Source organism: Cygnus atratus, chromosome 24, assembly GCF_013377495.2.
Source record: "Cygnus atratus isolate AKBS03 ecotype Queensland, Australia chromosome 24, CAtr_DNAZoo_HiC_assembly, whole genome shotgun sequence".
NCBI classification, from domain to species: domain Eukaryota; kingdom Metazoa; phylum Chordata; class Aves; order Anseriformes; family Anatidae; genus Cygnus; species Cygnus atratus.
Window position 1 is genome coordinate 128,905 of NC_066385.1, and position 27,458 is coordinate 156,362.

The 27,458-nt window shown below is 42.6% G+C and overlaps 1 protein-coding gene and 1 long non-coding RNA gene across 6 annotated transcripts; one reads left to right on the forward strand and one right to left on the reverse strand.

Annotated features, from left to right (window-relative positions):
• Positions 1–1,981: 1,981 nt before the first annotated feature.
• Positions 1,982–27,029, forward strand: TSPAN2 (tetraspanin 2). Of its 3 annotated transcripts, none has more exons than XM_035561399.2 (8): positions 1,982–2,140; positions 5,392–5,494; positions 17,649–17,746; positions 18,193–18,267; positions 18,813–18,911; positions 20,077–20,151; positions 20,909–20,992; positions 25,693–27,029. In XM_035561399.2, exons 1-8 carry the CDS (start codon positions 2,072–2,074, stop codon positions 25,699–25,701), a joined length of 612 nt encoding a protein of 203 aa, XP_035417292.1. In that variant the 5' UTR covers positions 1,982–2,071; the 3' UTR covers positions 25,702–27,029. The 3 variants fall into 3 exon arrangements, with proteins under 3 accessions (XP_035417292.1, XP_035417290.1, XP_035417291.1); XM_035561397.2 differs by lacking the exon at positions 25,693–27,029 and adding an exon at positions 21,074–21,341; XM_035561398.2 differs by lacking the exon at positions 25,693–27,029 and adding an exon at positions 22,683–23,142 and having other exon boundaries at positions 1,983–2,140.
• LOC126913564 (uncharacterized) lies at positions 2,283–26,851 on the reverse strand. Of its 3 annotated transcripts, XR_007709127.1 has the most exons (4): positions 26,702–26,851; positions 4,623–4,740; positions 2,918–3,031; positions 2,283–2,740 (listed from the first exon to the last, which is right to left on the reverse strand). It is a non-coding gene; the product is annotated as an uncharacterized LOC126913564 (long non-coding RNA). The 3 variants fall into 3 exon arrangements; XR_007709128.1 differs by lacking the exon at positions 2,918–3,031; XR_007709126.1 differs by lacking the exon at positions 2,283–2,740 and having other exon boundaries at positions 2,747–3,031.
• Positions 27,030–27,458: the final 429 nt, after the last annotated feature.

Sequence of the window (27,458 nt, forward strand, 5' to 3'; positions counted from 1 at the left end):
TCATTTGATCTGCTTTCAGGAAGAAGACACATTCTGTGTTCTTTCTACAAGAACTTTTGGTCAAGAGACCGAGTGAGGGGAATGGGACAAATGCTGAAGTTCACAAGCTTACATTTTCTGCATGGACTGTTTGCTGGCCCCTTTGCCATAGGGGGCCCCTGGTAACACAGTTTAGAGGAATAACAATGCAGAAGTACCTAAATCATCATATCTGAAATGTTTTTGAGAAAAAAATAATCACAAAAGGATTGAATCAAATCCACATGGCACGATCTCACATTTCATGACTACAGACAAAAGAGCTAGATACCAAGAGAATACGTTCTTTTCATTGCAAATGACTTCTCTTCCAGAAGCAATGAAAAGTTAAAATAAATGTATCTGCAACAATAAATGACCAGAAAAACCCAGCCACGTAGAATGAATATCAAATTGAAGTCACTATTCAGGGCACCAGTTGAAACAGCTAGCATAAACATATTTATCATCATAGGAAGATATAGTTATCATCAGTTCAACTGGATGGATGGATCTTGCAGTGGATTTCATTCACTGCAAGATTTATGCAGCATGGAGATCTACTATTTATGAAGGCTGAATGCCCTGCTTCTAAACCGTTTGGGAGAGCAAGCATGAAAATTAGTTGAGAAATTTTTCAAAAGCTATCTATTTTGTCCTCATAAGACAATGCAAAACTGTTCCTCCTTTTAGATTTTTTTATTGCTTCAAATATCAGGGGATAATGAATTGCCATTAAGTTATTTTGTCTCTTCAAATGGACTCCTGATTTCGGTAACTTAGGAGGAATATGATGGACCTGGTAAGTCAGTACCATTTAGCACAGCATCACTCCAAATAAAAGAAGGAAAATGGCAGAGGTATGCTTAGAGTAGGTTGAACGCTTCTTTAAAAACAACAAAAAAGTATATTTCATTGCTAATGGAACAAGAGATTCCTAATGAAACTCAGCAGTTGTAATGACAATAAACTATTTGGGATGGTTTTCCAAAAAAGCTGCCAGTCTTTAAAGCAGCCAAAAATAAACAGCAAAGTGAGGGAAAACAGAAACCATCTTCAACATCTTCCCGTATTACTGAATCGCTAGATGAGTGCAATTGCATTCAGAATAACAAAACCTAAGCATCTGTGGAAAAAGGCTTAGGAAGTTTCCATACACATCTTGAGCAAAACTAATTCCAAAACACAGAACTGGATAGGTGAAACTCTAGTTACAGTAATACAGCACAAAACAGGAAATGGCCGCTCTATTCATTAAACACTGAGAGGAAATGCTTAGCATAGAAAACCCACCTCTCAAGAGACTCTACCTTAGTTCGAGCTCATTTGTCAAAGACCTGCAAGCAGCTTCAAACTCTTACTTTCTAAGACTGTTTGAAAGAAAATAGCAGCTGAAAAAAAAAAACGTAAGAGAAAGATCTAAGATTTTGACAACAGAGACAGCATTTCTGGTGAAGTTTTGAGAAAAAAAGTGGAAGTATTAGTGATTGGAAGATGAACTTCAGGGGACCTTAGTTGAAGCGTGTGAGGAAAGCTATTGTAAGGAGTTCGGCCATTTCCACGCTATCCTTGGACTTCACACATCAGCCTCTCAACCCTGGAAGCACGCATTCTGTGCTACGTCGAGAGGGCAGAGGGATTTAACCGCGCGCACGCGGAGGGAAAGGCGGCAGGGCCCGCCGCTTCCCCCCCCGAACGGCCCTTCTGCTGCCCCGGCGCGCCCCACACCGCGGCGGCTGCCGGCCGAGCCCCACTGCACGCCCCGCGCCCGGCCTCCTCGCACCGGCGCCGGGGAACAGCGCCCTGCCGGCAGCGGACCCGGCCCCCGCGGAGAGCCGCCCTCAGGCTCCCGCCGCCTGCCGAGGCCGCCGCCACCCTGAGCGCTCCGCCGGCCCGCCCCGGCCCCGGCCCCGCCCCCGGCCGCCCCGGCCTCGCCCCCGGCCCCGCCGCCGCCGCGCCCAGCCCGGCACCTGCCCCCGGCCCCGCCCCGCGCGGAGCCACCGCCCAGCCGGGCCGAGCCGCCGCGGGAGCTGCCAGCGGAGCCGCGCCCGCTATGGGCACGGCGCGCGAGGAGATGCGCCGCGTCAAGGTGCTGCTCTTCGTCTTCAACCTGAGCTTCTGGGTGAGCGCCGGCCGGCGGGGCGGGGCGGGGCGGGGCGGCGGCACCTGCCGGGCGCAGGCGGCGGCGGGGCAGGAGGGCGGCACGGCGCGGATCGCGGCGCCTCGAGCGGCCGGAGCCCGGCGCGCTTGGCCGGGCGCCCCGGAGCGCGCGGGCAGCAGGCTGCGGCCGGCCAGGCTGCCGCGGTGTCGGGCGCCTGCCCGCGCTGACGGGGCGTCGGGTCACCCCAGAGCCCCGCGGGGCTGCCCCACGCCAGAGGAAGTCCGCAAGTCCCCCAGAAGAGCGCTGCGTGACAGGCTGCCTGCGCCTTAGGAGCGCCCTGCTAGCGCTCTCGACTTTTTCATAAAGATACATCTGCTCCCGAAAAACGCAGACTTGATGTATGAAGGCACTTCTGAGAACAGACAGCATCTTTCTTTAATGACAATTTAAAGTAGCGAGCATCTCCCCAGCAAGCCTAACTTTTCAAACAGGAGGCCACAGCGGGTCTCCCAGCATCCCATGCAGCGTATGTAGTACAATCCTTCTCCACAGCATTGTGATGCTTCTTAATAACATCATTTCAAATGGTGAGCCAACAGCTGCTACTTTTACAAGTTCATCCTGGAAGACAAAGTCCTTGCATCATATTGTACTTACTTTGCTGTGTGCTACCATAATGTGGTAAAGAACAGTGTTTATTGCGACACCCTCAAGAGATCAGAGAATGCTATGCCCACCCTCCAATCATAACACCTTTTCAATAGGCTCGCAGTTCCACAGCACAGTTTAATTTGTTACCTTTCATTTTTCTTTCACTTTCCCATATGCTGTGTACTCTCTTCCTGTAACTCCTCAGTTTCACTTTAGAAAACAATTAGAAATGTGGCCTTTTAAATGTCTTTTTCTTGCTTTCTGTTTAAAAAAATAATGATAATAATAAAAAAAAGTCACAAAATAATCCTGTTCAGCTTCTCTGGGGCAACCAGTTTTGGGCTTTTGTCTCCTTTATGCATTAAACACAGTTAAACCAAATGCTTTTCCCTCTTGGTGACAGCGCTGCAAGCTCCGGGTACACAGTGCTGCTGTGCTCAAGCTCTGGGAGCAGAATGATGTTGCTCAGCTGCAGCTGCAAGTCAGTAAGAAGGACAAAGCTTTGTCTTATGTTGTTTCACAGGAGTGACAATTACTTGTGTTTTGTTATCTGCCTTTTCACTGAAATGGCAGAAACCATCTTCTCAGCTGGACTGGGGGCGTTCCTTTCAAACACATCCAAAATACCAGAATCACTTAGAAGGAGGGGGCTCATGCTGCTCCCTAGCAGTCCACAGCCTGCGCCCAAGCCTGCAAGCAGGGGAGGTACAAATGCCATGACCAGACTGGGAGGGGATTCTCACACTCTATGATGTGGCATATCTTGTTCTTTACCTTCTGTGAAGGAAGTTGTGATCCCAAGCTCTTCAGCCATATGCTTGCCTGCCTTTTTTGCTTGCTGTAGCTATGCTAGTTGAATCAAGTGCCTGACAATGCAGGACAGGCTCAAAAAGCACCCTACCAGGCTTCCAAAGATATGGTAAGCAATAGGTGTTTTATAAACCTCATTCAGGTTGGGCGGTTGCTGCAGACCTGGGCTCTGGGCCTCCATCAGTAGAGTAAGGGAGCATTCATAGAATCAAAGAATATCCCAAGTTGGAAGGGACCCATCATCAAGTTAAACTCCTGTCTCCACACAGGACCACCCAAAACTCAAACCCTATGTCTGAGAGCACTGTCCAAATGCTTCTTGAACTCTGGCAGGCTCGGTGCTGTGACCACTGTCCTGGGGAGCCTGTTCCAGTGCCCGACCACCCTCTCAGTGAAGAACCTTTTCCTAACACCCAGCCTGACCTTCCCTTGTCGCAGCTCCATGCCGTTCCCTTGGGACCTGTTGCTGTCACCAGAGGGAAGAGATCAGCGCCTGCCCCTCTGCTCTCCCTTGTGACCTGGCACCACTTAGTCTTCTCTTCTGTAAGCTGAACAAACCAAGCAACCCTGACCACTCTGCATACGTCTTCCCCTCCAGACCTTCCACCATCTTTGTCGCCCTCATTTGGACTCTCTCTGCACAGCGCTGTGCTTGGTCCTGCAGGATGCTAAAACTGCCAGAAGACTCTCCATTGCCTGGCAGGTTTATAAATGTCCGGCATGCTGTGGGTCTGGGACCACTGTCTATAGCTGTTTTCCCTCATCTGACGTCATTTTTATCTAGTCATTTGCATTAAAAGGATTTTTTCCTTGAATTTGACAGTATCCAATGCTTCTTTGTTAATTATTTCTGTGATTAAAGATATTGTGCACTGTAATAATCATTTTATTTCCTAGTTCTGACAGGGAGTCCAATATATAGGAAAAATGCCCTGTCAGAATCAGTCTAAAGACACTTTACTTCAGCACATCCCTAAGAACAATATAAGCCTTTATTTCTGGTAAGCCAGAAACAGAACCATCTAAACAGAACCATTCTCACAATTCAGCAGCAGCAGCAGCAATTCTGAAATGGCCAAAAGATCTTCTGTAGTTTGGTGTGACTGACGTCCAGCTAGTCTCTCCATACCATCATGTATCTCGTGACTCTGGAGCTGGACCTGAGATTCATACAGGGGAAGAGGGCACCTCTTAGCCCAAAGGGCTGTTACTTAGCCCTAAAACAGATTAGAGGGCTGAAAAAAGCAAATGAAGTTATTTCTGTCTATAAGTTTGGTTTGAGTCATGCCACTGCTACTCAACTCCTGGTCTGGCAGCACTCCCCTGGATAGTGTTTTTCCTACAGTAACAGCATCTTGACTCCAGGCCGAGGCTCTCAGTAGCCTCCTGCATATGGTATGGCTACAATGCAGTTCTGGGTCTTCTGGTAGGAAGGAGGGCAGTGTTCCCATTGGATTTGCATCCTGTCTGTTCTCATGGGCACTGACTCCCTCACCACCCTTGCCCCTCCCTGCCCCAATCCTTTGGCCATTGTGATTCAGGCCAAGTTTTGATGACTAAAAGAGCTTACACAAAAAGGTTTGAAAGCCACTAGTAAATTCATAAGCACGACTATACTGAGAAGCCAAAAGAATGAAAGAAATACATTGCACCGAATTCATTGTTATCAAATACTACCATGAGCTTCCTGAATTTTCTGACTGTGTAATTCTGAGCTGTGGGACTTGCTATTGACACTTCTTTGACAACACTTCTTTGATGTTCTCCAGACATTTGTTATTAAAGTATTGACTAGTCTATGTATTTTTCAGCTGGCAGGATTGGCTGTCATTGCCTTTGGTCTATGGCTGCGATTTGGTGGGGTTATGGCAGAGTTTGCTTCAGACAAAAAGCCTCCAGAGTATTTCTTCATTGGTAAGTTTAAGTGCCTTTGATGGCAGTAGCCATTAGCCTTGGTTTCATCCCAGGGCACATGACACACCTCATGCACTGAATTATATGAAGGCCAACAATACCTGAGCTGAACTGCACAAAACGGGTATTCTGGTGCTGTGTGCCATGTGGGTGGTGGCTTTCATCCTTTCTCTGCTTGGCATCAATTTCTTTAGGCCTAACTGAACTCTTCTTTCACACTTGATTCAATTCCTACATATCCTAAATGAATTGTGCTAATGCTGTTGCAGTAGAAGCTGAGATGGGTCAGAGACTACTGGGACATAGGGCTCATCAATATATCCTTCCAGAGTTTTCTGTGCAGCTGCTAATCAATGAAACAACCGTGCCATTTCTGAATGCTTCTAGTACCAGTGGAGGAGTAAGACTTTTGCTCACCATTTCTCCCTGTGTCTCCACACAGAGGCCCTTAGCCCGGTTTTAAGTATCAGAGCAAATCCTTCCACAGCTGAAAACTGCATGATGTTCAGTCATCCCAAGAACTGTTCATCCAAGGCATGAATTGACAAGTTCCCCATGCCCACAGGACTGGTATTGGTCATATCTAATTTAGGCATTTAACTTTTTTTTTCTCCCTGGGATTTGCAGTTGGGTTTTTGGGAAACACAACCTGTTACATGTCTATAGAAGTCCTGAAATAGCAGCTGTCTAGGACTGCCAGCAATTGCATTTCTCCATCCATTGGTAGTTGCAACTTGTCTTTACGCAAGAAGGGTCAGATTTTTTTCCCTTTTCACTCCTTGATAAAGACTCAGCCAATAAAATCCAATTGGTACAATCATTTTTGCCATCTATAAATGCCATGTGTGAATGTCCTGTCTTGGCCATCAAGCCACCCTGGCAGGGTGTACAAGAATGGAATTTGACTCAGAATGTCCTAGCAGCCAGTTACCCATCACAGGAATATTGACTGGGCTGTGCAGTTACTTTAAATATCCCCATTTTCTTAATGGAGACCTTGACTCTGATACACCAAAGTCCTAAACCAAAGCTTCTTTGACATATGCAACAGGGCCAGAGGCACAGATCTGACTGTACAGTACTGAGGGAATAGATGGGTCGAGTGTTATGTCCAGCAACATTTCTCTGGGAGTTTAAGAGACTGAATAAGACCATTCACATGGAAATCTGACTGGGGCCTGAGGGATGCTGCAAAATACCCTGTAGCATCTCCTCTGATGCAGAGAGACAGGGAAATATGATTTACTTTTCCTCTTACATCTGAGCTGCTACATTGGCAGCATATGGGACCACCACCTTTATTTCCATATCCAGTTTATACCTGCTGAATTTCCTATGCTGTATCTTGAAACTCTTCCCTGCCTCATCTACTTAGGTTTGACCCGGAAGATTCAACAAGATAGAGGGATGTTCTGGCCTTCAAATTCAATTACTGTTGGTTTGTTAGAAACCAGAAAGTAGTAAATCCTGTCATGTGAATAAGCACCATAGTCATTTCACAGCTTTGCAGTGCAGACTGTAACACTGTATAAACAAGATATTCTTTGGTGCATGTGTATTTAAATCTTTGAAAGATTTAATCTGCTTCAGTCCTGAATAAGAATTACAAAAGCTATTCAGAGTTGTTCATTTTGGGAAGTCCTGAGGAATGTTCTTGTACAAGTTTAGTCGTATACTGTGACATTCAACTATTGGGCTGATTATTACATATATTTATAGTGCTGAATGCTGTAATATGTAACTGCTAGCAGAGGAAGTGCTAAGGAACAGGACATAAATATGCTGAGAATTCCTGTAAATTGCACTTTTGGCTGAACTCTAAGACAAGGTTTTGGCCCTTTTTTATAATAGGCAGTGTGCTCTGAATGGAGCATGTCTCTTAAACAAAAAAATATATGTGCTCCCCTCCCTCCCTACAAATTACATTAAATGCTGTTATGAATTCTTAACAACCGATGGGGCAGCCAGTCAGAAACCTGAAGAGGTCAACAATCACTAAGGCAATAGTAAAAGATCAGTGATAAGTACCAGTGTGTTTTTGTGTTTGTTTTGTTTTTGGTTGGTTGGTTGGTTGGTTTGGTTTGTTTTTCAACAGAAGCAGCAGACAAGGCTGCACTTGATGGTCTTAAGTGCTTTAGCTCTGTAGGAGACTTCAACTTTAAGTCCCACTTGACATTTGTGCATTTAACCCATCTCACAGAGTTTCTAGGAGCATTGGTTTTGTGTGTTTGCACATGTGTTTATTTGGTTTTGTGTGTTTGCACAGTAACATGCATTTTGGGTGACAGCCAGAATTCTGCATAGCAACTCTTAATATGGAATATTGTGCATTACACTACATGCAGCTGCCCAAAGGGCTGAAAGAGAAAGCAGATCACCAACGTGATGTGGAGATACAAACACATGGCCATATATTTTAAAACAATTTCTTTAACTTTGTTCCACTGACCACTGTTGTGGCTGCCTTGTAATAACCCAAGTCCCTGTGCTCAGATAAGCTCTGCATCAGTGCTTGGAAGGACACTGCAGCTGCATTTAGATGTCTGTAGGTTGAAGCACTGCTTTGTAGGTTGAGGCACTGTCTAGAATCACCATCTTGTGGATAACATCTCATTTTCTTGCTTCCAAAGAGCAGCATATTCTGCTCTTTTTGTACCTGTACTGAGCTGCCAGCTGAATCTAACCAGTTTCTCTCTGTTGCTTCCTTATAAAGTTTTGTTGTTTTTTTTTCCTGGATCTGAAATTTTGTTTTATTTTAAAATAATTGATAATTATATCCTTGTATTTTCCAATAGGCCAGAATGAGTTTCTCTAAATAGCCTTGTTCTTTAGCAGCAGTCCAGCTGTCTCTTCTACCCCTTGGAATAGTTTGGGCCATGACTTGGCAACCAGGCCTCTTCATCTTTTCCAGCCACTGAAATGTTTTTGTTGGTTTCAGAACAACTTGCAGGCAGCAGTGCTGAGGTCAAGCACATATGTGGTGTTACTTTTCTGTTGCTTGTGGTTTTGTGTTCAGTGATCCATCTTCCCCACTGCAGCTTGCAGTTTTTTAACCTACAACATAAGGGGATGAAACCGGAACTCTTTGACCCGTGCAGTCTCCATCTAATCTACTGAATGTACCACACCCTGGAGTGGAAGATAAGTTTTCAACTATATACAAGGAGTAGCTTCCTAAAATTGGACATCCTCTCATTCCAGTTCCAGCTTTTGGAGTTCTCACTGCAGTGGCAGGCATGACAATATTTTCGTGTTACTCCATCTCATAGTATGTTTTTTGCGCATGTGCTTCAGGGCAGTTAGGCAAAAACGTACCTTTCCTCTTCTTACTGCAGTTCAGCTCTGGTAGATTTCATATATTCCTCTCTTAGCTGTATTCCAGTAAATAATAATAATTTTAAGCAAAGGTCAATAGCTGGGCAGTCACCTCTTTTATCTGAGTTGTGTGTGACACTGTACTGACCAAATGGAAAACAGATCTTTCACTCCTCCTTTCTGAGGCTCCTGTGCCAAGATTCTTGTGAGCTTTTTACTGAGCAGGAAAGTCTGCAACAGTCAAAAGGGTAAGAAAGATGCTTGTGTGAACCTGACATGAACCTTCTACTATCTCGCAATTGATTGGTTCTTCCTTAGTTCTTTGTAGTAGTGATGATCTTAAATTTAAAAGTACCTAAACCACAAACAGGAAGACAGAGTGTCTGTTGAGTGCAAGTTGAGCATTTGTTAAGTAAAAACCAACACAGGGGCTTTTTAAAGGATAGTTCAAGACATTTGCTCTCCTCTCGTCGCATTTGGTGGATGAAGAGGAAAATCTGTTTTGGCTTCATGGACAACACAGAGGACAAACTCTGTGTACCCCTAATAAAAGAAGTGAGAGGGTCACATCACTGCCAGTAGCACTAAAAATGAAGCCCTGTTAATAAGGGTAGTAATGATGAATGTGAATGGATCAACCTGGATGATTCTTCTCATAATGGGTAGCACTGAGTCATTTCTTCTCCTGCACGGCCAGAGATCACAAACTTTCTGATATATTATGCTCTCTTTGCCCATGTTCCATGATCCACGCTGCAGTCCAGAGCCAGACCAGCTGTGGATGGAAGTTTCAGGGTGGCTGTGGCTTTTTCTTGGGGTCTATGAGAGCATGAGTGATCATTCTGGCTTTGAAAGGTACAATTAGATGGTGCATGCCTTAGGATATGAAGTCATGTCTGGAGTTGAAGGATATTAGTATTTTTTCTCCATAGGAATGGGTGCCCACGCAAACAGGAGCTGGCTAGCAGTTAAATCCATGTAAACTACAATTCTCTGCTTCTGTGCCTCATTCTGTTATATTCTATTCACGTATTTTGGAGTCAAACACTGTACCTTTAGTCAGCAGTATTTTCTCTCCAAAATCCATAGCCTATCAAATTCTATCAGCCCTAAAATGAGAACTATTGACAAAGTAGCCTCTGTATAGTGATGCAAAACCACAAGAGGACCATTGAGTGTTCCTGCCATCATGTGCATTAGACCTTGCAGAGGCTTTTAGTCTGCACCTAAGATGTAAGCAGTGAGTTTGTCTGTCTTTATTCCTATCATCCTGTGTGCAAGTCTTTTCTGCAGTGAATAAAGTTCGTTTAGAAAAGGCCGATAGTGATCCTGAGTGGAAAATGAAAGCTACTGCATGAAAAATCATCTTGGTATATGATAATCAACACCCCCCTACCAGAAAAAAAAATCTACACAACCACCACCAAAAAACACTACCTTACTCAAAGTGAAAGTGGTTTAAAAGTCTTCAGTCTCTATGCTGGATCATAAAACCTAGCAATCAGTACCTATGAGCCAGTATCACACCAGGCAGAGTTCTTACCTAGAAGACAAAGCCACCACAAAGTCAGAATTCTAACAAGCCAATTAAATAAAAATAATCTGTCCATCTAGCTCAGATTAATTGTTTTATATGTGTCACGTGCTGAGATCCAGAAGGGTTGTTTTTTAAATTAATCACTTAAGCATGATAATACAGTTTATGTTTTTTGCCTGGTAAATTATCCTTGTCTTTCTCCCACCCTACTCCCTCTGTGTGCAGCTATCAAAAAGCTAGCTCAGTCCACACAGCAGCAACAGTTGAACTGACAGTTACGCCATCTCTTTCTTTGATGCACCCTATTCTCTTTTCTCCAGGTAGCTGCAAGTCACGCTAAGTGTCTGCACGCTGGCGTCGTTATTGCAAATGCTGAACTCTTACAATATGATTCACTGAGTATGTAGGGTATTCCATGGCCTACCTCAGTGAGTGATCAAGCAGTTGTATCTTATTCTGGTCAGACTGCCCGTGCGGAGGCAGCACAGTGTTGTGCAGGCCAGAGTCCAGCACCACAGGTTCAACACTTTTAATTATCTAGGAAAAGCTCCAAAGCAAAAAAGGCTGTAATGTTCTTGCATGAGTGAATAGTTGTAGCAGGCTGTACGACACTGTGTACAGCTGATTCTGTTTGTCATCTTTGAGTGTACGTCAACTTACTAATCTTTTATCCTCAGTCTAGCAATGCTTGAAAAAAAGAATATGGTTCTGTGCAGAACTATGTACCTATGTTGCCAATTGCTTTCATGACACTGTCAATCAGAAACTAAGAAGCTAGATGTTTCCTATAAGCAAAGGTGCCGGGAGGCAGCAAGCCAGCTTGTAGCATCTTTGCAGGGATGCTAAAAAACGCACACAGCCCCAAATATGATTTAATATCAGCTCTTCTGTCACTAGTCAAGCTGCATGCAATCTGCAATTCTGCTGGCATTAATGAAGCCCACTGAAAATTGCCTGTTGGGTTTAAGAACCTAACTGATACCGATCTCATACCTCTGACTTCAGTGAACCTTAGTATAGGGTTAAGTAGACATTGACAGAGCCACTGAAGACTATTGAGAAGGTGATATGTGATACATTTGGGCTTATGTGAATTTGGGACATAATTATTCAGAGTTGTGAGATGCAAGTGACCAAGATATGTAACAAATGCTGGTATTCTGTGTGAAGGGAGAGGCATTAAACCAGGATGTTATTACAGTGAGGTTGCTTTTAAACTGAAATTCAGGAATTGTGTACCAGCAGAAGCCTACGAACTGGCCAGTATCTGTAATGCTTCTGTGGTTCCAGGAAGATTACCCATATTGTATTCACACAACACATAACTACATAAGTGCATTATGCTCAAATTAAGGGTATGCTCCAGTTCTCCAGAAATTCATCTTCCTTCAGAGAACTCTGCCTCTCTTCTCTACTTTTGAAAATGTATTTAACAGATAAATTTATGCTAAAAATCTTTTAACACAAAAATGGTAATGTCCAGTAACGAGCCTGTTTCAAAAACTGACTCTGCCACAGAATGTAACATATACAATTGTTCCTGTCTGGCCTGTTATTTCCAACTCCTACATGTGTTTTCTCATTTTTTCCAACAGTACACTTGCACTACAGGTTCCTTGGTGCTCTGCTGAGGGTCTGAGAGCCTCAGTCCATCTAAGGAGAAGCACATCTGCCTCCAACACTGTAATTCACATATAACTGCAGGAAACTCTCTTCAGGTCGTGTCTGGGTTCTAGGACTCCTGTCATCACTGCCTCTGGATCACTTATGCCAAGAACAGAGCTGCTTGTGTTCTCAGTAGAGTATGAACAGTTGGCATTTTGTTCAGTGTTTGTTACTCAGCCCAAAAAAGAAAGAGTAGAACTATTTAAAATGGAAAGTGACCATAGCAGCCAGGTAAACAAGAAACCCATGTGAAATAAAGCCAGACAGACAGCATACAATTGTCTGCTCTGACTCTTTGCAGTATGCTGTAGGCACAGATTTGTGTCTCATAGCTGTCAGTAAGATTTTGAAGAAAACCAACTTTGTGAATGTGATCTACTTCAGACTGTGAAATTAGATCTCTACCAGTCTAGGAGGCTGGCAGACTATATCTGATGGTGGTGATAACAGTTCATGCGTTTAATGAAATAAGAATGGCTTTCATTTTCACATTAGTAGGTTCCTATCTGCCTGGTTTGTGTTGCAGTGTTTCCTTTCTGCCTCGTAAAACACTGGCGGTACACACTTCTGCCTATCACATGATTCTTTGCAATGGGAGCATAGAGGGACTCTGGTTCTAGGGACAGTTGTTACTCTGTCCAAGTGCATGCCTTTAGCATTCAGGGGCTGAGAGTGACTTGCTTTTTAGGTCCAGCATGAAGGTATGCAATAAATATTCTTGAGTTGCAGGTAGCCACAGAGTTGGCAGGTTTCTGTCATTATAGGTCCGATGGTTGCCCTCCTTAATGTTATAGCAATATGCCTGTTTTCAGTATTCTCTCTTCATCTGATGTCTGCTTTTGTATGGGATTTGTGGTGCCAAACAGTACGACAATGAACTCAGCGACTAGTAAGTTATCAAACTCTCCTCTCCATTAGCAGACAGAGATCAAAAAAGATACCAAATAAGGAATCAGGAAATGAACAGAGGCGAAATGAGGTAAGAAAAAAAAATCATTGTACAGGCCAAAAACATTTGCTCCCTTTCTGCCTTGTACTTTTCTGCTTTTGCTGCACAAAAAGCTGCAGCTAGACAGTATTCTCAAATCTGCCTTGACCTGACTTGCACATTTCATTTTGCCATGCTTTGTGGAGAAGCTCTTTGTGTCAGATTTTCTAGCTATCAAATGTGTTCCATTTTGTGACTATAACTAAGTGTGTCTGTTTTTTCTTTCTCTGCTGAGCTGTGGATGCCAAGCTGAAGGCCACGTCAAGGCTTTGTATTTTACAATGGAAGCACTTATGAATAGAAGCTGATTAAAGCATTGCTTTCCGTCCTACTTTTTTTAAAAGGAACAGGGTTTAGTGAAGCTTAGTTACTTCTGACATGTGATACTACCCCCACAGCAATGTATGGCATTAATACCACCAAATTTCTGGATTTGTCTGCTTCTTTGTTGATCCTGTGTAGCCAAGTTTGACAGCCATCAGCGGACAATGTCACAAGGTCAGGCCGTGATTCTAAGGGATGCCATACAATGAATCATTGTCACCCTCTTTTTTTTCTCTTTCCCTTCTAGAGAGACTCACTTTTTAGTTTAGGTCTATTCCCATTACAGAATTAGAGGTGATTGTGCCTACATTGCTGTTACAGCCCACTAGGAAAAAAAAAAATGTAGCTCCCTGTCCCAGATACTGACATCATGTAGGATGTTTCTTAAATTGTTGCTCTGGTATTCTTCCTTAAAATCATACCTGCCTCGGGGTGCTAGGAAACCTCAGTGCAAGCTGAGAAGTAACCTGGTCTCTCTGAATTTTTTACAAGGTACTCTTAAAGGTACATGGGTCAGGGCAATCCCAAACATGAATACAGGCTGGACAATGAGTGAATAGAGAGCAGCCCTGCGGAGAAGGACTTGGGGGTACTGGTGGATGAAAAGCTTGACCTGAGCCAACTTAAAGGGGGCCTACAGGAAAGCTGGAGAGGGACTCTTTGTCAGGGGGTGCAGTGATAGAACAACAACTAATGGCTTTAAACTAAAAGCGGGTAGATTTAGATTAGGTATTACAAAGAAATTATGAGGGTGGTGAGGCACTGGAACAGGTTGCCCAGAGAAGCTGTGGATGCTCCATCCCTGGAAGTGTTCAAGGCCAGGCTGGATGGGGCTTTGGGCAGCCTGGTCTGGTGGTGGGTGTCCCTGCCTATGGCAGGGGGGTTGGAACTAGGTGATCTTTGAGGTCCCTTCCAGTCCATTCTACAATTCAAGTGTCTTACTCCTGTTTGAAAGGTTACATGTGCGTATATATAGTAGACACCTAAAAGCATATTTAGTTCTGTGTATTTTCTTTACATGTCCTCAGTATTTTTCAGCTAGAAATAACTCTCTAAGTGTCAGCAAATACTAGTCCCAGGCTGAACAAGAACAAACTCTGGAATTAACTCTCCTGAACAAAAGATGGAAGAAAGTGGTTTTAAACTTCTGGCTGGTAAAACTATGGGACCAGGACACACAGCAAACTGAGCTTTGTTTAGTGAGTAGTGTGAGAAGTTCTTCCCTGTAGCATGCCTTAAAAGGGAAGTTCTAAACTGAGGTAGCAGTTTAGCTGTGAGTCATGCAAGTGAAATGCTAAGCCTGTTTCTCAGACATGAGGAAACCAAGATTCTTGAAAGTGGTCTCATCCCTGAGCCTCAGAGAGCTTTGTCTTTGCTAGCACAAAGCAACAAAAAGAAATGGGAAGACATTTCTCGAGTCTTCCCAATCAAAAAGTCTGTCTCCTAAGTTGCCTAATAAGTAATTACAGGGACTGAAGTAGGAAGTGACATGCGGAAAAGGGCCCAGGAAACATCTCCATAATTATACTCCATTTGTTACTATGGAGATCTCAGAAAATGGCAGTTTTAGTGTTTGGCAGTTGAACAGCAGCTTCTGCAACTGAAGTTAAGACTAGCGCTTTTTCCAGCTCTCCCTCAACAAGGGGCTGACCCCTACTCCTGACTGACATATATCTTTGTATACCCCTCCCTCAGTGAAAGCCACTGCACTGTGAATGTGTACAAGCATTAGCTTAAAGAATGCTCAGTCCTACTAAGTCCCAAGATGCTGCATATTAAAAATCTAGAAAACACATAATGTGGACTGCCAACAGAGTCAGCAGCAAATCCCACATATCTGGTATCACAGATCTGGCAAAGCCATATTAATTATAATTGTTTTATTACTATTTAGCAGAATGTTTTCCTCAGCAGCAATCCCTGAAAGGAAGCAGAGCACACAAGATGGAGGAGAAGAATCACAATAGCTGGGATGGATATCTGGCTAATATACAGTGGCTGGACAGCTAATGAACAGGCAGCAGGTTGGAGTCTGCCTTCTTCAAAAAGGCTGCACCTGCATGGCAGTATGGCTATATCCTCTGCACTTGTATATTGTCAGTTTGTTTTTTCATTTTCCAAACAATCATTGCAAACTGCCATTTGTAGGGCTTTCTAGTCTAGGTCACACAAGGTCTGCTAATAGTAAGTCCTGGCAGCTCTGTTAACCCTGAAGATTTGGGTCATATTTTAAAATATTTAAATTTGTAATTGAGAATACTAAACATTCTGATGAAAAGTTTGAGTAACCAAAGCTGAGAGCAAGGCTCACTGTGCCATCTAGTGTGCACAGTCTATAGCTCCACCGTCCCCTCGTACAGCTTGGGGAAGGAAATGAAGCTGTTTTTTCAAGCAGTAGATCAGCACGGCAGATCTCTGTGGCCTCCATGTTGCCCACACAACACCAAGACTAGAATTATATGATGCTGCACAGTCTTTGGTACTTCGTCTGGCATGGCACCCAGAAACAAGGCCCAAACACAGCTGTCGTCTGATAGGAATGACACCACACACAAAGGATGTATTACCTAAGCACAGATCAAGCAGTTCATGTTTACAAGTGAGGAAAGAAAAATTCTGTACTCTGGTTTCCCTTTGTCCTAGATAAAGCCCGTATGAAAAAGAAAGGAAAGGGGAAAGGGGAAAGGGGAAAGGGGAAAGGGGAAAGGGGAAAGGGGAAAGGGGAAAGGGGAAAGGGGAAAGGGGAAAGGGGAAAGGGGAAAGGGGAAAGGGGAAAGGGGAAAGGAAAGGGAAGGACAGGACAGGACAGGACAGGACAGGACAGGACAGGAAAGGAAAGGAAAGGAAAGGAAATCAGTATTTCCAGCAGCTTTAGAGATGGCAGAAATGAATGCTAATCCCCTTACCCCTACAGTTTTTGTCCTGCCAAGTTCTGAACACAGTGGGGATCCTAGATCTGTTGTTCTAAGAATGGGGCTATACTGCCATATTCCATATTCTGTACTTGTGTCAGGCCTGGCCTTTGTTGACAGTTTCACACATAGATTGCTTCATTATCCTCTTAATGCATTTGATCTGATGATCCACTTGTTTTTTTCTTTATGTCATTAAATTTGTCCACATGCAGATATCTTTTGGTCAGTAATTCAACAACTGCAAAACATTTAGCTGTGAATGTCCAGAACATGAAAGCAATGCAGTACTGCCACTGGCTGCTGCAAAACCATTCTGATGCTGCCTACTGAAATAAGGGTATCCGTAAGGGTATCCTTATCCTATAAGGAGGGTATCCTGCAGTTCAGATGTAGGCAGCATGCACCATGAGATAGAGTTTGTAGGCCAAGCATGCAAGGTTCTTGGTCTGTAAGTTTTAGGTACTCTACTACTTTAACACAGAATCACCTTTTAAAAAAAAAAAATATCTGATGTGATTTGTATGGTCCTGTGATTCTATCCATTTTCAGGCAACACTTTTCCAAGTCTTCTTGTCATAATGCAGTGATACTATTAGCCTTCAAAAGCTACTGCTGTCTCATTTTTTGATACTTACATCTATGCACTGGAGGGGAAAAAATGTACATTAATGATGCTGGAATGTTGTTTCTCAGCAGGCAGTAACACAGCTAGTTATTGTAAAAGGAAGGTGCCGTACTACCAATCACTGAATTGTAGGCAAGCTTCCATTCTGGGCAGTGGCCAAGCTCAGAACTATAGCTGACAAATTTAGTGTTTCATTCACTTCCTCTAACAGCTTTCAAGGTGTTCTCCCAATCTTCCTCTTCTTTCCAGTAGCACTCACCTTTTTCCCCAGCCAAAGTACTGATTTCAAAGAGACATCATATTGTAATACCTGTACCTTTCCTGAAGATCTTCAAATGTCCTCTTTTATGTACTGCCAGGCAACTGGTAGAACATAGATTGCCAGGTAGTTTTCTGAGTTCCCCCCCTGCGTAGCAGCACAGGACATTTTCAGCCCCAGGTTTCATAGAAATAAGCAGTGTTGGATTTGTTGCCTTATGTTCCTCACTAAAGAGCTGTAAAGTGATTTGGGATGGTAGAATGTATGTTCTTCCTGGACTGAGCTGCCTTGGGAACAGGAAACTTGGAAGGTGGAAGTCTTTTCATTTGTCTCCATGATTCTCCAAGAGTTCTGAAGAAATCTTTAGTTTCCTTTCCTGGTGAGAGCAAATTTTCTGTGTAACAGATGTTCTTTGTGAGAGACAGAGACCATTGTTATTTACAAATGGGTGTTTTTGACAAAATATGTAGCAGACTTTGGAAAGAAAAACTTTCTTAAATTCTTGTCTGATTCTGATTTTCCACAGGACTCTATGTATTGGTGGGAGCAGGTGCTCTCATGACCATGGTTGGATTTTTTGGGTGCTGTGGAGCAGCGCGCGAGTCTCAGTTCTTACTTGGAGCAGTAAGTAAAAGGTTTCAAGGGCCTGGAAGTGCTGGAAAATCATTCAAAAGCATATGTCTTGTGTCATTAGTGGAAGGACCTTTGCTGTCCAAGATCTGAAATGTCTTATGTCCTTTTACTGGTTAATCTAGCATCTCTAGCCATCATGCTACTGCATCGCTTCCATACATGAAGTTCCATTGCTTGCCTCCTGTAATGTATTTCCTAGAATTACCTCATTTTTCTTGAAACTACCATTAGAGCCAAATCTTTGCCATTTCTACCTTTGTTTTCATATTACAAGAAGCCTGACTTGATGCCCTTGTCACTGATCCTGTTCACCAGTTTTCTCTGTCAGTTATTGCGGGGCTGTTGAGATCTGGACAAGAATGAGGGGCTGAGTGGCAGTCCATGTAAAGCACATTGTGCAGAGTAAACTGACAAAAGGTTCTCTTCTCCCTCTGCAGTTCTTTGCTTGCTTGTTGGTGATATTTGCAGCTGAGGTCACTGCTGGAGTATTCGCTTTCATAGGCAAGAAAGTGGTGAGTAGCAAGCTTCTTCTAAGGTAATAAGGGGACAGTTCTAGATTCCTGTGGCTGACGGACCTAAAGGCTGGCTCATAAACAGGAAAAGTATCCAGGAGACTTTTGCAAGCAAGACTCTCTAACATTCTTATCTGGAGTAAATGAGAGCTTGTGTTATCGCAAGTCCGGTTTCAGAATGGGATGCAGTTTTTGCCCCCTCAAGAAAGACTATCTGTGTGGTCGAATGTTACATCCATGAGGATCATCAAGTGGAACTATATGATAAGGGTGTATTTCCTGGGAGAAGGGTGATTAAATTCAAGCATTGAACTTATCCAACTAAAAAGCATCTAACCAAAGCACAGAAAACAGCAGATTCTGACCCATACAGAGTACCTCTGATTGTCATCAGGCTATGAAACCTCCCATATTTCCTATCATGTCTACCTCAGTTTACCAAGAATAATTTTCTGCGCCAGAGGTTGATGGCACAAGCTGGAAGTCTGCACTGGACTGAGGGTAAGACTTATTTGCCTCTTACTTGGAAAGTCTGATTTCTGCAGGCAATACAGGAAGTCCAGAAAATCTATGAAGACATTTATGATGAATATATGAAAAACCCGGGGAAGGTCAACAGGACTATCTATCACTACCACTTAGCTGTGAGTAGTTCTCCTGAGCTTAAATACCTTGTACTACTATTCTACTATCACATTATCATTTAAAATTCAGAATGCCTCCCACTGAGGTAAGGAAGAATAGAACTGAATGTTGCTTAAAATGGAGTCAGAGGCTCACAACCGTTTCCTGATGGCCACGTCAAAATTCTGGGTTTTAGATTACAAGTTATTCCTACTTTTGAAAGTTAAAATGGCCAGGCTTTTAAATTTGAGCTAAAGCTTCTGGTCTTTGTTGTGCAGCAGATATGACTATTATGGATCTTTTAAAGTCCAAGAATAAATACACAAAAACGCAGAAAGAAGTACAAAGATGAGTCTCTATTTTGTCAGAGAAAAACCTGTGACCAATGTCCCAGGAACTAGTGTTACCAACAGGAAGTAACTGACTGACTGTCACAGACTGAACCAAGTAGACAAAAAAATAAAAGAACATAATTTGTGACTCAATTCAGGCCACCCAGAGTTAGTATCTGAATCAGCATTAGAACCTGTGACTTCCTGAATGCCACTTGCATGCATCCTTTATCTACTCTGCCTCCCACAAAGATCAAGCCCTGGCTTTGTTGCTCCTCACAGCATTCCCACGTTCTTTAGAACAAACATTTTACAACCTCAGACCCTTTTGTCCTTCTCCCATGGCTGTTATTTCTGACCCAAAGAGGAATTCTAAGCATTTTGTGGGAGACATGCAAACAGGAAAAACAAACCCTCTGAAACACTGATTTATTATGGTCTCCAAACCCAGCACTATATTCTGTCAAAAATAGAGATTCTAGAATTCTCAGTTGTAGCTTTTGTACATTGCCCATAATTATGTATGTGCTATTTGGACTTTCTACTTTCTCCATGCCTATTTCCTTGGAATTTGGGGTTCTGGTTTTCCAAAATCTACTTGTTTGCTTTGCTATGAGATACTTCTGGAAGTTTTTTTTAGTAGGAATTTGTCTGTTATGGCTACAGACAATTGAAATTGATTTTAGAGAACCCATGCAGTTGGAACTCTACCAGAGGTATCAGTTAGTACATGGAATAAATTTATGACTTGATCTGTTTATTTTTTCTCTTACTTTTTGTTATCAATTGACTCACTATCAGCAGGAAACAGTGTATGATTTCCCCTTCTTTTGACACTCTCTTTCTCATTTAGCTCCAATGCTGTGGTAAAGATAATACGGAACAACAAATGGGATTACCTTGTCCAGAGAATATCCAGATGCCAAAGGCAAGTATCCTCTGTTCTGGTTGTTTTAATAACTTTTTCATGTCAATCATTCAGTAAAATTGGAGACATTCTACAAGTAAAAGAAAGAAAGAACTTCCTTTTTACCTCACGAATTCCAGCAAGGAAATTCTGTATGAAATGGAACAAAGTAGAGGCAGAACTAAATTGGAGGTCATATGGAACGTACCCTGCCCTAATTTCTGAAGCCTGCTTGCAGCATCCCATTGTAGCTATGATAATATTACACCATCTGAAAAGCAAGATGAGAAGGATGTAGCAGAACAGGAGTCACAAATGAAAGACCCCATGAAAGCTGAATTTTGGCAAGTGCCTGTCTTAGTATTGCACAGAGATTCCTGAGTAGACATTTTGTTGTTAAGAATTATACCGTTATTTCTATCATTTGATGAATCTGCTTATCAGTACTCTATCAATCTGAAGGGCCAGACATCTTTATTTAGCATGGCATATCACAGAAAGAGTTTTAGGTTGAGGGAAAACTGATTGTAAGATGACTTGTATGTGTCAGCCTGTACAGGCAAGAAGTACATAATAGCACGTGCAAGTACTGATGTCTCACTAAAAAAGGGAATATGCTGTGAAAGCTGTCAAACAAAACACAAAGTATAGATACAAGAGTTAGGGCAGAGACTGCAGTAATCTTTTTAATGTTCATCTGTTGTTTAGTGAGCAGAATTAATAGAGTTGGAGTGTATTTTCGTAGGAGTGAAAAATCTTTAAATTTTGTTTTTAATAGAACTGCCTGGTTGAAATCCAGAATGTACTTGATGCTAATCTGCATTTAGTTGGAATTGTTGGAATTGCAATTGCTGGCATCACAGTGAGTAAATCCATGCTCTCACTCTCTTTATCAGTATTTGAGTCCAGTCCCCCGTCCCTTATTAATAGCTTTGTTTTGCAGCTGCTGGTGAGATTCCTCAGTGTGTCCTGTGAAATGGCTTTTCAGGAAAATGCTGTCAGTAGCATTGGTTCAATGTGAAGGATAGTTTATATAAAGATTTTCTAGGTCACGGATCCAGTGATCAGTATGTGCTGTGTTAAAGGAGCAGGATTTAAACTGCACAGTTTTCAGAACAGCATCTCTCTCCTAAACATACAGCACCTAGTGATACGTAGCGATTCACTGAATTATGTCATTAAAGCATCATTAAAACTTTCCTTACACTCCACCTTCTCCCACAAGTATGTATTGTTGTTTTCCCAAGGTGTGCTCCTTCATGACAGAGCTGTGACCAGTAGATGTCACCCTGCTGCAAGGCATATATGGCAGGAGTGGGCAGTCTACATCAAACACAGCTTTAACAGAAAGCATTTTCCAGCATGCGTGTGCCATGACCTCCTTCAGATTCAGAAACCATCAACAGTCCAAAACAGCATGAGGAGCTGGAAAATTTATAAGAAATATGCTTCTAGCTGCTCTGAAGAGTAGGAGGTTCATGGATTTATGTGGACATTCAAAGCAGATGAAGGGTTTATGTATGTAATGGAAACTGTGGAGTGGGTAAAGGGTAACTGGAGCGGATAAACAATCCTAGATCACTTGAGCTGTAAGTTGCATAAAATGTGAAGGTGTACTCAAAAGTGCAGCACATCAGTGTTGGTAGGACAGAGTTCCAATAACCACAATGCTCAACAAAGATACACTAGAAATACGCTAGAGCATCTCGTCTGTGGCTTCCCACCTCCGATATAGTAGAAATTGTGAAGCAATAATCTCTTCAGCAGAGAAGCACATCAGTACATTTTTCCATGCTTGTTTCTGACACTTCATGGTGTGTGACTCATCAGCTGTCTCCTTTTTCCTTAAGGTGTGCGGGATGGGGATGTGAGCTCAGTGATTTAACTGCCCAATAGTACTGACATCTCCCATCATTTGCAGCGAAGCCTCAGGCAGTAGCGACTAACTCTGCTTTGGAACATAAAATTGTGGCAAAAAGAAATTTCTGGAGACTCTGGAGACCCACTGTTCTCTGCTTTTAACATACTCTCCAGTAAACTAGTTCCCCAACATGAATAGAGTTTTATATCTAATGTATAGTCTTGGTCCTGAGTAGCAACTGTTAAGAGCTTAGCTTTCTCTGTAAAACCACAATGCTTAACACCAGTACCAGCGATTCCTCTGGAATCATTCTCTTCTCTTAATCAAATGTGTATACAATATTCCACATATAAGCAATCTGAAAATCAGAAGCTTTTGATGCAATGCTAGGCATAACACCAACAGTCACAATTAGTGATGTTAGTGCAGTTTATGTTAAAATTAACATTTGGGGACTGTTATGCTGGCCATTCAGAACAAAGAACAGTGAAACCAATGTGGACATGTAAAATCCTGGCTTTAAGTATCAGTGAAATATCTTTGACATTAATTGTCTGATATCTTAAGGTTTGTAGATAGAAGCAATCACTTGCTACTCTGCAATAAGAACCTTCAAATTGTTCAGATACGCGTTCTATTTTTATAATGTTTTTTTTAAGTGGATCCCTAAATTTCCTTCCTTTTCTTCTAGATCTTTGGCATGATATTCAGCATGGTTCTCTGCTGTGCAATCCGTAACACAAGAGAAATGATCTAAAACTTACACTGCACAACCATGTCCCAGAAGTTCAAGACTAAGCTTTACAAGAAGTACTCTTCTACCCAACTTAATAACTGTAATACATTTTAAATAGTTTTAACATACTTAGAGGAAAATATCCCATTAGGTGAGGAGATGAATTGTATTAGTTACAGTAAAACTGAAGTGAACAAAAAGGGTTTTAAAATGTCCTTTCTAATGAAAAAAGCAAAGATGGCATCTAAGACTAATTCGTTTAATGTTTGTATAAGTGCAATTAAGAGTTCACATATCTACAGACATCATATGAGCACATGCATATCTCTCATTACATATATGTACGCATATTTAAGATATCTGTATATGCAGTACCTTGTTTAAGTATGTGCAAATGAAATAAGTTGTGTGTGCACGTTTGCATGCATATTCTTCCAGAGTCGTCACTATGCAAGAGTGTACACACACCCATAGGTTGCTTGAAACCCTTTTATACCAAGCCCATTTGCCAAGAATTGGCAGAGAAAGAAATGCCATTTTAAAAACTAAGACCTATGATCCATTTTGTTACTATTCTTTCCAAAGCCCAAAGAGAAAAAAATTATTACAATTGGACTTGATTAAAAAAAAAAAAAAAAAAAGAAATGCTTAACGATCTGCTCCAAAGAACTTCACGTGAATAGACCCAACAAGCACTGGCAGTTTACCCAGAGAGGCTGTGATGTCTCCTTCCTTGGAGATCTTCAAAAGCTGCCTGGATGTGGTCCTGGGCAACCTGCTCTGGGTGGCCCAGCTGGAACAGGAGAGTTGGACCAGATGACCTCCAGAGGTCCCTTCCAACCTCAACCATTCTGTGATTCTGTGACTTCACTATCATGCACAGACTGGATTATAATTATTATATATATTCTTTTTTTTTTCTACGTCCAGTTGTATTTTCATGCAAATACAGAAAGCTCTGTAAGAGGAAACATGTCCAAGGAGATCCAGGCTAAACAAAGAGAGGGAGAGAGGTAGGAAGCTGGCAAGATACACAGTCATTTGGGAGTGATTGCAGTGCACGGTGTGGTTAAGCTTCCAAAGCTAGCCTGAGACACGAAAATAAATAAATAAATAAATTGAATAAAATTATGAGTTAAAGGGGCCACTAAAATCTTTATTCAGAAGTCCCTTTACTCTGCAAGACTCTATATGGTCTAAAATGCTGGTGCAGAAGTAGAAACTGTATCAAAAAAAAGCAGCAGCTTTGTCAGATACCCTGTAGAACCTAACTGGTCCGTGGAACTGAACTGAAGACAGAAAACGGTCAGGGAAAGACATGTAGCACTTTAATATCCTCTGGTTTTGCTTCGGCGACGATCACAGCTTCCATGGGGCTCTTACCTCAACCTCTCACCCTTTCTTGTGGGTGTAAGACAGAGAAGAAAAATGGGACATTTTTACAGAGCCATAAAGAAAACTTTCTTACTGGCAGTTGTAGATCGTGTGTCAGGTATAAAAATTAGTGTTCTTGAAATACCTCAGGGCTTGCGTTTACATAGTTTGTTTCCATATTTTTGTCTATTTTTCATATTTATTTATAAGAATGTGTTCCTTTTAAAGCAGCCTAGAAGGGAGAAAGCTTATCCCCAGAAGGAGGTAATAAATCACAGCAAGGGCTCAGAATCTTTTAATTTTTGGCTTACTGCAGGTAATTCAGCATTTCAGGGACTAACTTTCTGTTAGCAATGTCCACATACCGGCTCAGTCCATCTGATTAGCATTAGTTCAGATTTCTGATGCAGTTGTTCCATTTGAAGAGAGTGGGTATGATAGGGAAGAATTCAGCTAAATTACATATCTCAGTGAAATGGTCCATAATGTCTAACAGGACTTGGTATTTACAAGTAATTTATTACACTAGAATATGATGGGACTTCAGGAAATGTGTGCAGTCCAGTGCACATTTGCACAGAATACATCCCTCGTGATATTTATCTCTCATTTCCCAAAGAAACTCAAACTCCTATCACTTTTCTATTACTTCAGCACTGGAAACAGTGCTGCTGTTCCATGTTTCCCATTTAATTGACGCATCTTGATGGTTTTTACGTAGATCTCTGTTTTCAAATTTTTCAGCCATGAACTGTGACTATTCAGTGGCATTGAGACAGCTGTGCACTAAAGGCAGTATCAGCTGAGTATGCAGCAGGCACTGACAACTGTGTAGTTTCTATGCTCAGCTTCAGGTCCCCTGATGACAGGAGACGTTGTGTCGTATACCAAAGAAGAGTTAGGCTTGTATCACTGTCCACAGCTTATTAACTATGGATGCCACGTAAAAGTAGGTCCTGGGACCTTACTCCGTACGTATCAGACCAAGAAATCTGTCCCTGATCGGCTTTCTGCTCTTAAGAAAGTCTCAGCTGGGAGAATGACACTGGCAGCAAATCCATGAGGGTCTCAAGTTGACACTAAGAAAATAAGTTTCTCATAACTGATAACAAAGCAATTTCCTGGATCCCAGATACGCTTGAGACCATCTCTACAACTGATTCTGTCCTGAAGAGAAAAAGGGATAGTGTACAGCTGGGGTATTTTCTCCTAAGGTAAGACTGACAGAAAGAAGAAACTTGTGTATAGTGTCATTTTTGGCCATTCAGAGCAGGAGAGCTTTCCCTAAAAACATTTAACAACTGGTAATTTTTTTTGACAATTGGTAAAAATACCACAAAAGGCAAACCAGTGGTTTGGGTTCCCAAATAATTTCCCTACACGGACCACTCATTTACAGTAAATTCCTGTCTCCCTCTCTTACCTTCCACCCATGTAATGACTATTTTTTTTAAAACACATCTACGTATACCACTTGGTTTTCATTTCTCAAATTTGTAGCATCAAAATGTAATGATATGACCAGAGGCAGCTTCTTTATTTGCTTACTGTTTCTTGTTTAAGTTGAAATATGATGAATCATGCTTTTCAGATGCACTGAATAAAAGGCAGTTTGCAGAGACTTCTATTGCTTCCCAAGGCCCTCACTCACCCAGAAGGACAAAAACATCCAAGTGCCTTATGAAAACAGGAAAGAGTGGTACAAAGAAATATGCTATAAATTCAGACTTGAACAACCTAACTTTCTGCCGGAGTTGTTGTCTTGTGTTATCTTGCAGAGTGTTGTTTTCTTTTCTCCTCTGAACAGTGCATTAGTTTTTCTGAGCATAACGACTGCTTATACTCTAGGTTTTACTGCTGTCTGGGTATATAAGACATCTGCACTGCATATCAGGAACAGAATGATACCAGTCACTGGTTAAATTCTCTAAGTTATTGGTATATGGAAATCAATGTATTACCATCTGCTAGTGCTTTCAGCAGAATCCAGAGATAGAGCCTCTTTCGTTGTTTCCTGCTGCTGCGAGGTACATAATGTATCTGCAGTACTGTTCAGCAGATTTCTCTGCATCTTAGTAACTGAAGGCCTTTTTTAACTCATTCAAGGACAGAAAATACAGATGTTCTGTCAAAGCTGTAAGAAAGTGACAAAAGACTAAAACCCTCCAGGGGATAATTCTGAGAGCACATGCATTTTCTTCCAGTCTGATCCAGTCAGCCAGTTTGTTCTAACCTATAAAAATGTAAGTAGTTGATTCCCTTATTTCTTTTAACATCATTATTCACATTTACCATGTCTCTTTTTTTCTGAGTAACTGACTTGAGTGGGACCTTCACTCGTTACAGGAAAAACTCAGCCAGTTTTGATATCTTCCAGAGATTGAACAGGAGCTGATGAAGCACAGCCCTGTAATATCCCTACAATGAAGATTCATATTTCACTTTATACTGAAAGTGATAGTTTTATAGCAAAATGTATTTCATATGTATTGAAAATTAAATTATCTTAAGCCTTCAAATACTATCTTTTACAGCCTTTGGAGGCTACTGATTAACAGCATCAGACGATGTTCATAGAAATGTACATAAATAAAGCTTACCAATACCACGTCTTCCTCTCTGTTGGTGCTTCTGCCACTACTAGGTTCTCCAAAACACAAACCACTTCCAGTGCAATGTATTTGTTTCTATAGCACAAATTCTGATTTTGGACAGAACTGGGGTATCACCAGTGTATGACTGCAAAGTCTGTAGCAGCATTACCTCTATAGCAGCTTTCTGTAAAGAAAAAAAAAGGGCCGATGTTCATTCTGTTGCTGAAATCAGCTTTCACTTCCCTGTAGCTTAACGTGTTCTGAAGTGGTGTTTTATCAGTTTTGCCGTGAATTTGAAGCAACGTTCTAATAAAGATAACCTGAAATAAAAGACTATCAGGGAGGTCTTGTCTTTGTGCCGTCCAGCGTGCGATGTCCGCAGCAGTCTCCCGCAACTTCCCAGTCTCACGCCGGGTACGGTACCGCACCGCCTCCCGCGCGCTCGGCACGTCTGAGGGAGACCCTCCCGCCGGGCCAGGGCCGCCTTCGCCTCACCTTTCGGGTCCCGACGCGCAGGACGCCCAGGACGCCGGGGCTGGCCACCTGCCTTCGAACACGCGATCAGGCGGCGACGGCGCAGGCCGGGGAGCCGAGAACGGGCCGCACCGTCACAGGCCCGCGAGGCGGGCGGCTGACCGCCCGGCGGGGGGCTCCCCGGGCCGGGCTCCGGAGCAGAGCGCCTGCCGTCTTCGGCGGTGCCACGGTCGCCCCGGAGCCGAGCCGCTGACAGGCTGCAGGACAAGGAGCCGGCCTCGGCCAGAGC

Coding starts and splice junctions, on each gene's coding strand:
- TSPAN2 (XM_035561397.2), top strand. CDS start 2,072: ATGGGCACGGCGCGCGAGGAGATGCGCCGCGTCAAGGTGCTGCTCTTC. Junction 17,747..18,192: donor CTCAGTTCTTACTTGGAGCA/GTAAGTAAAAGG, acceptor CTCCCTCTGCAG/TTCTTTGCTTGCTTGTTGGT. Junction 20,993..21,073: donor TTGCAATTGCTGGCATCACA/GTGAGTAAATCC, acceptor TTTGTTTTGCAG/CTGCTGGTGAGATTCCTCAG.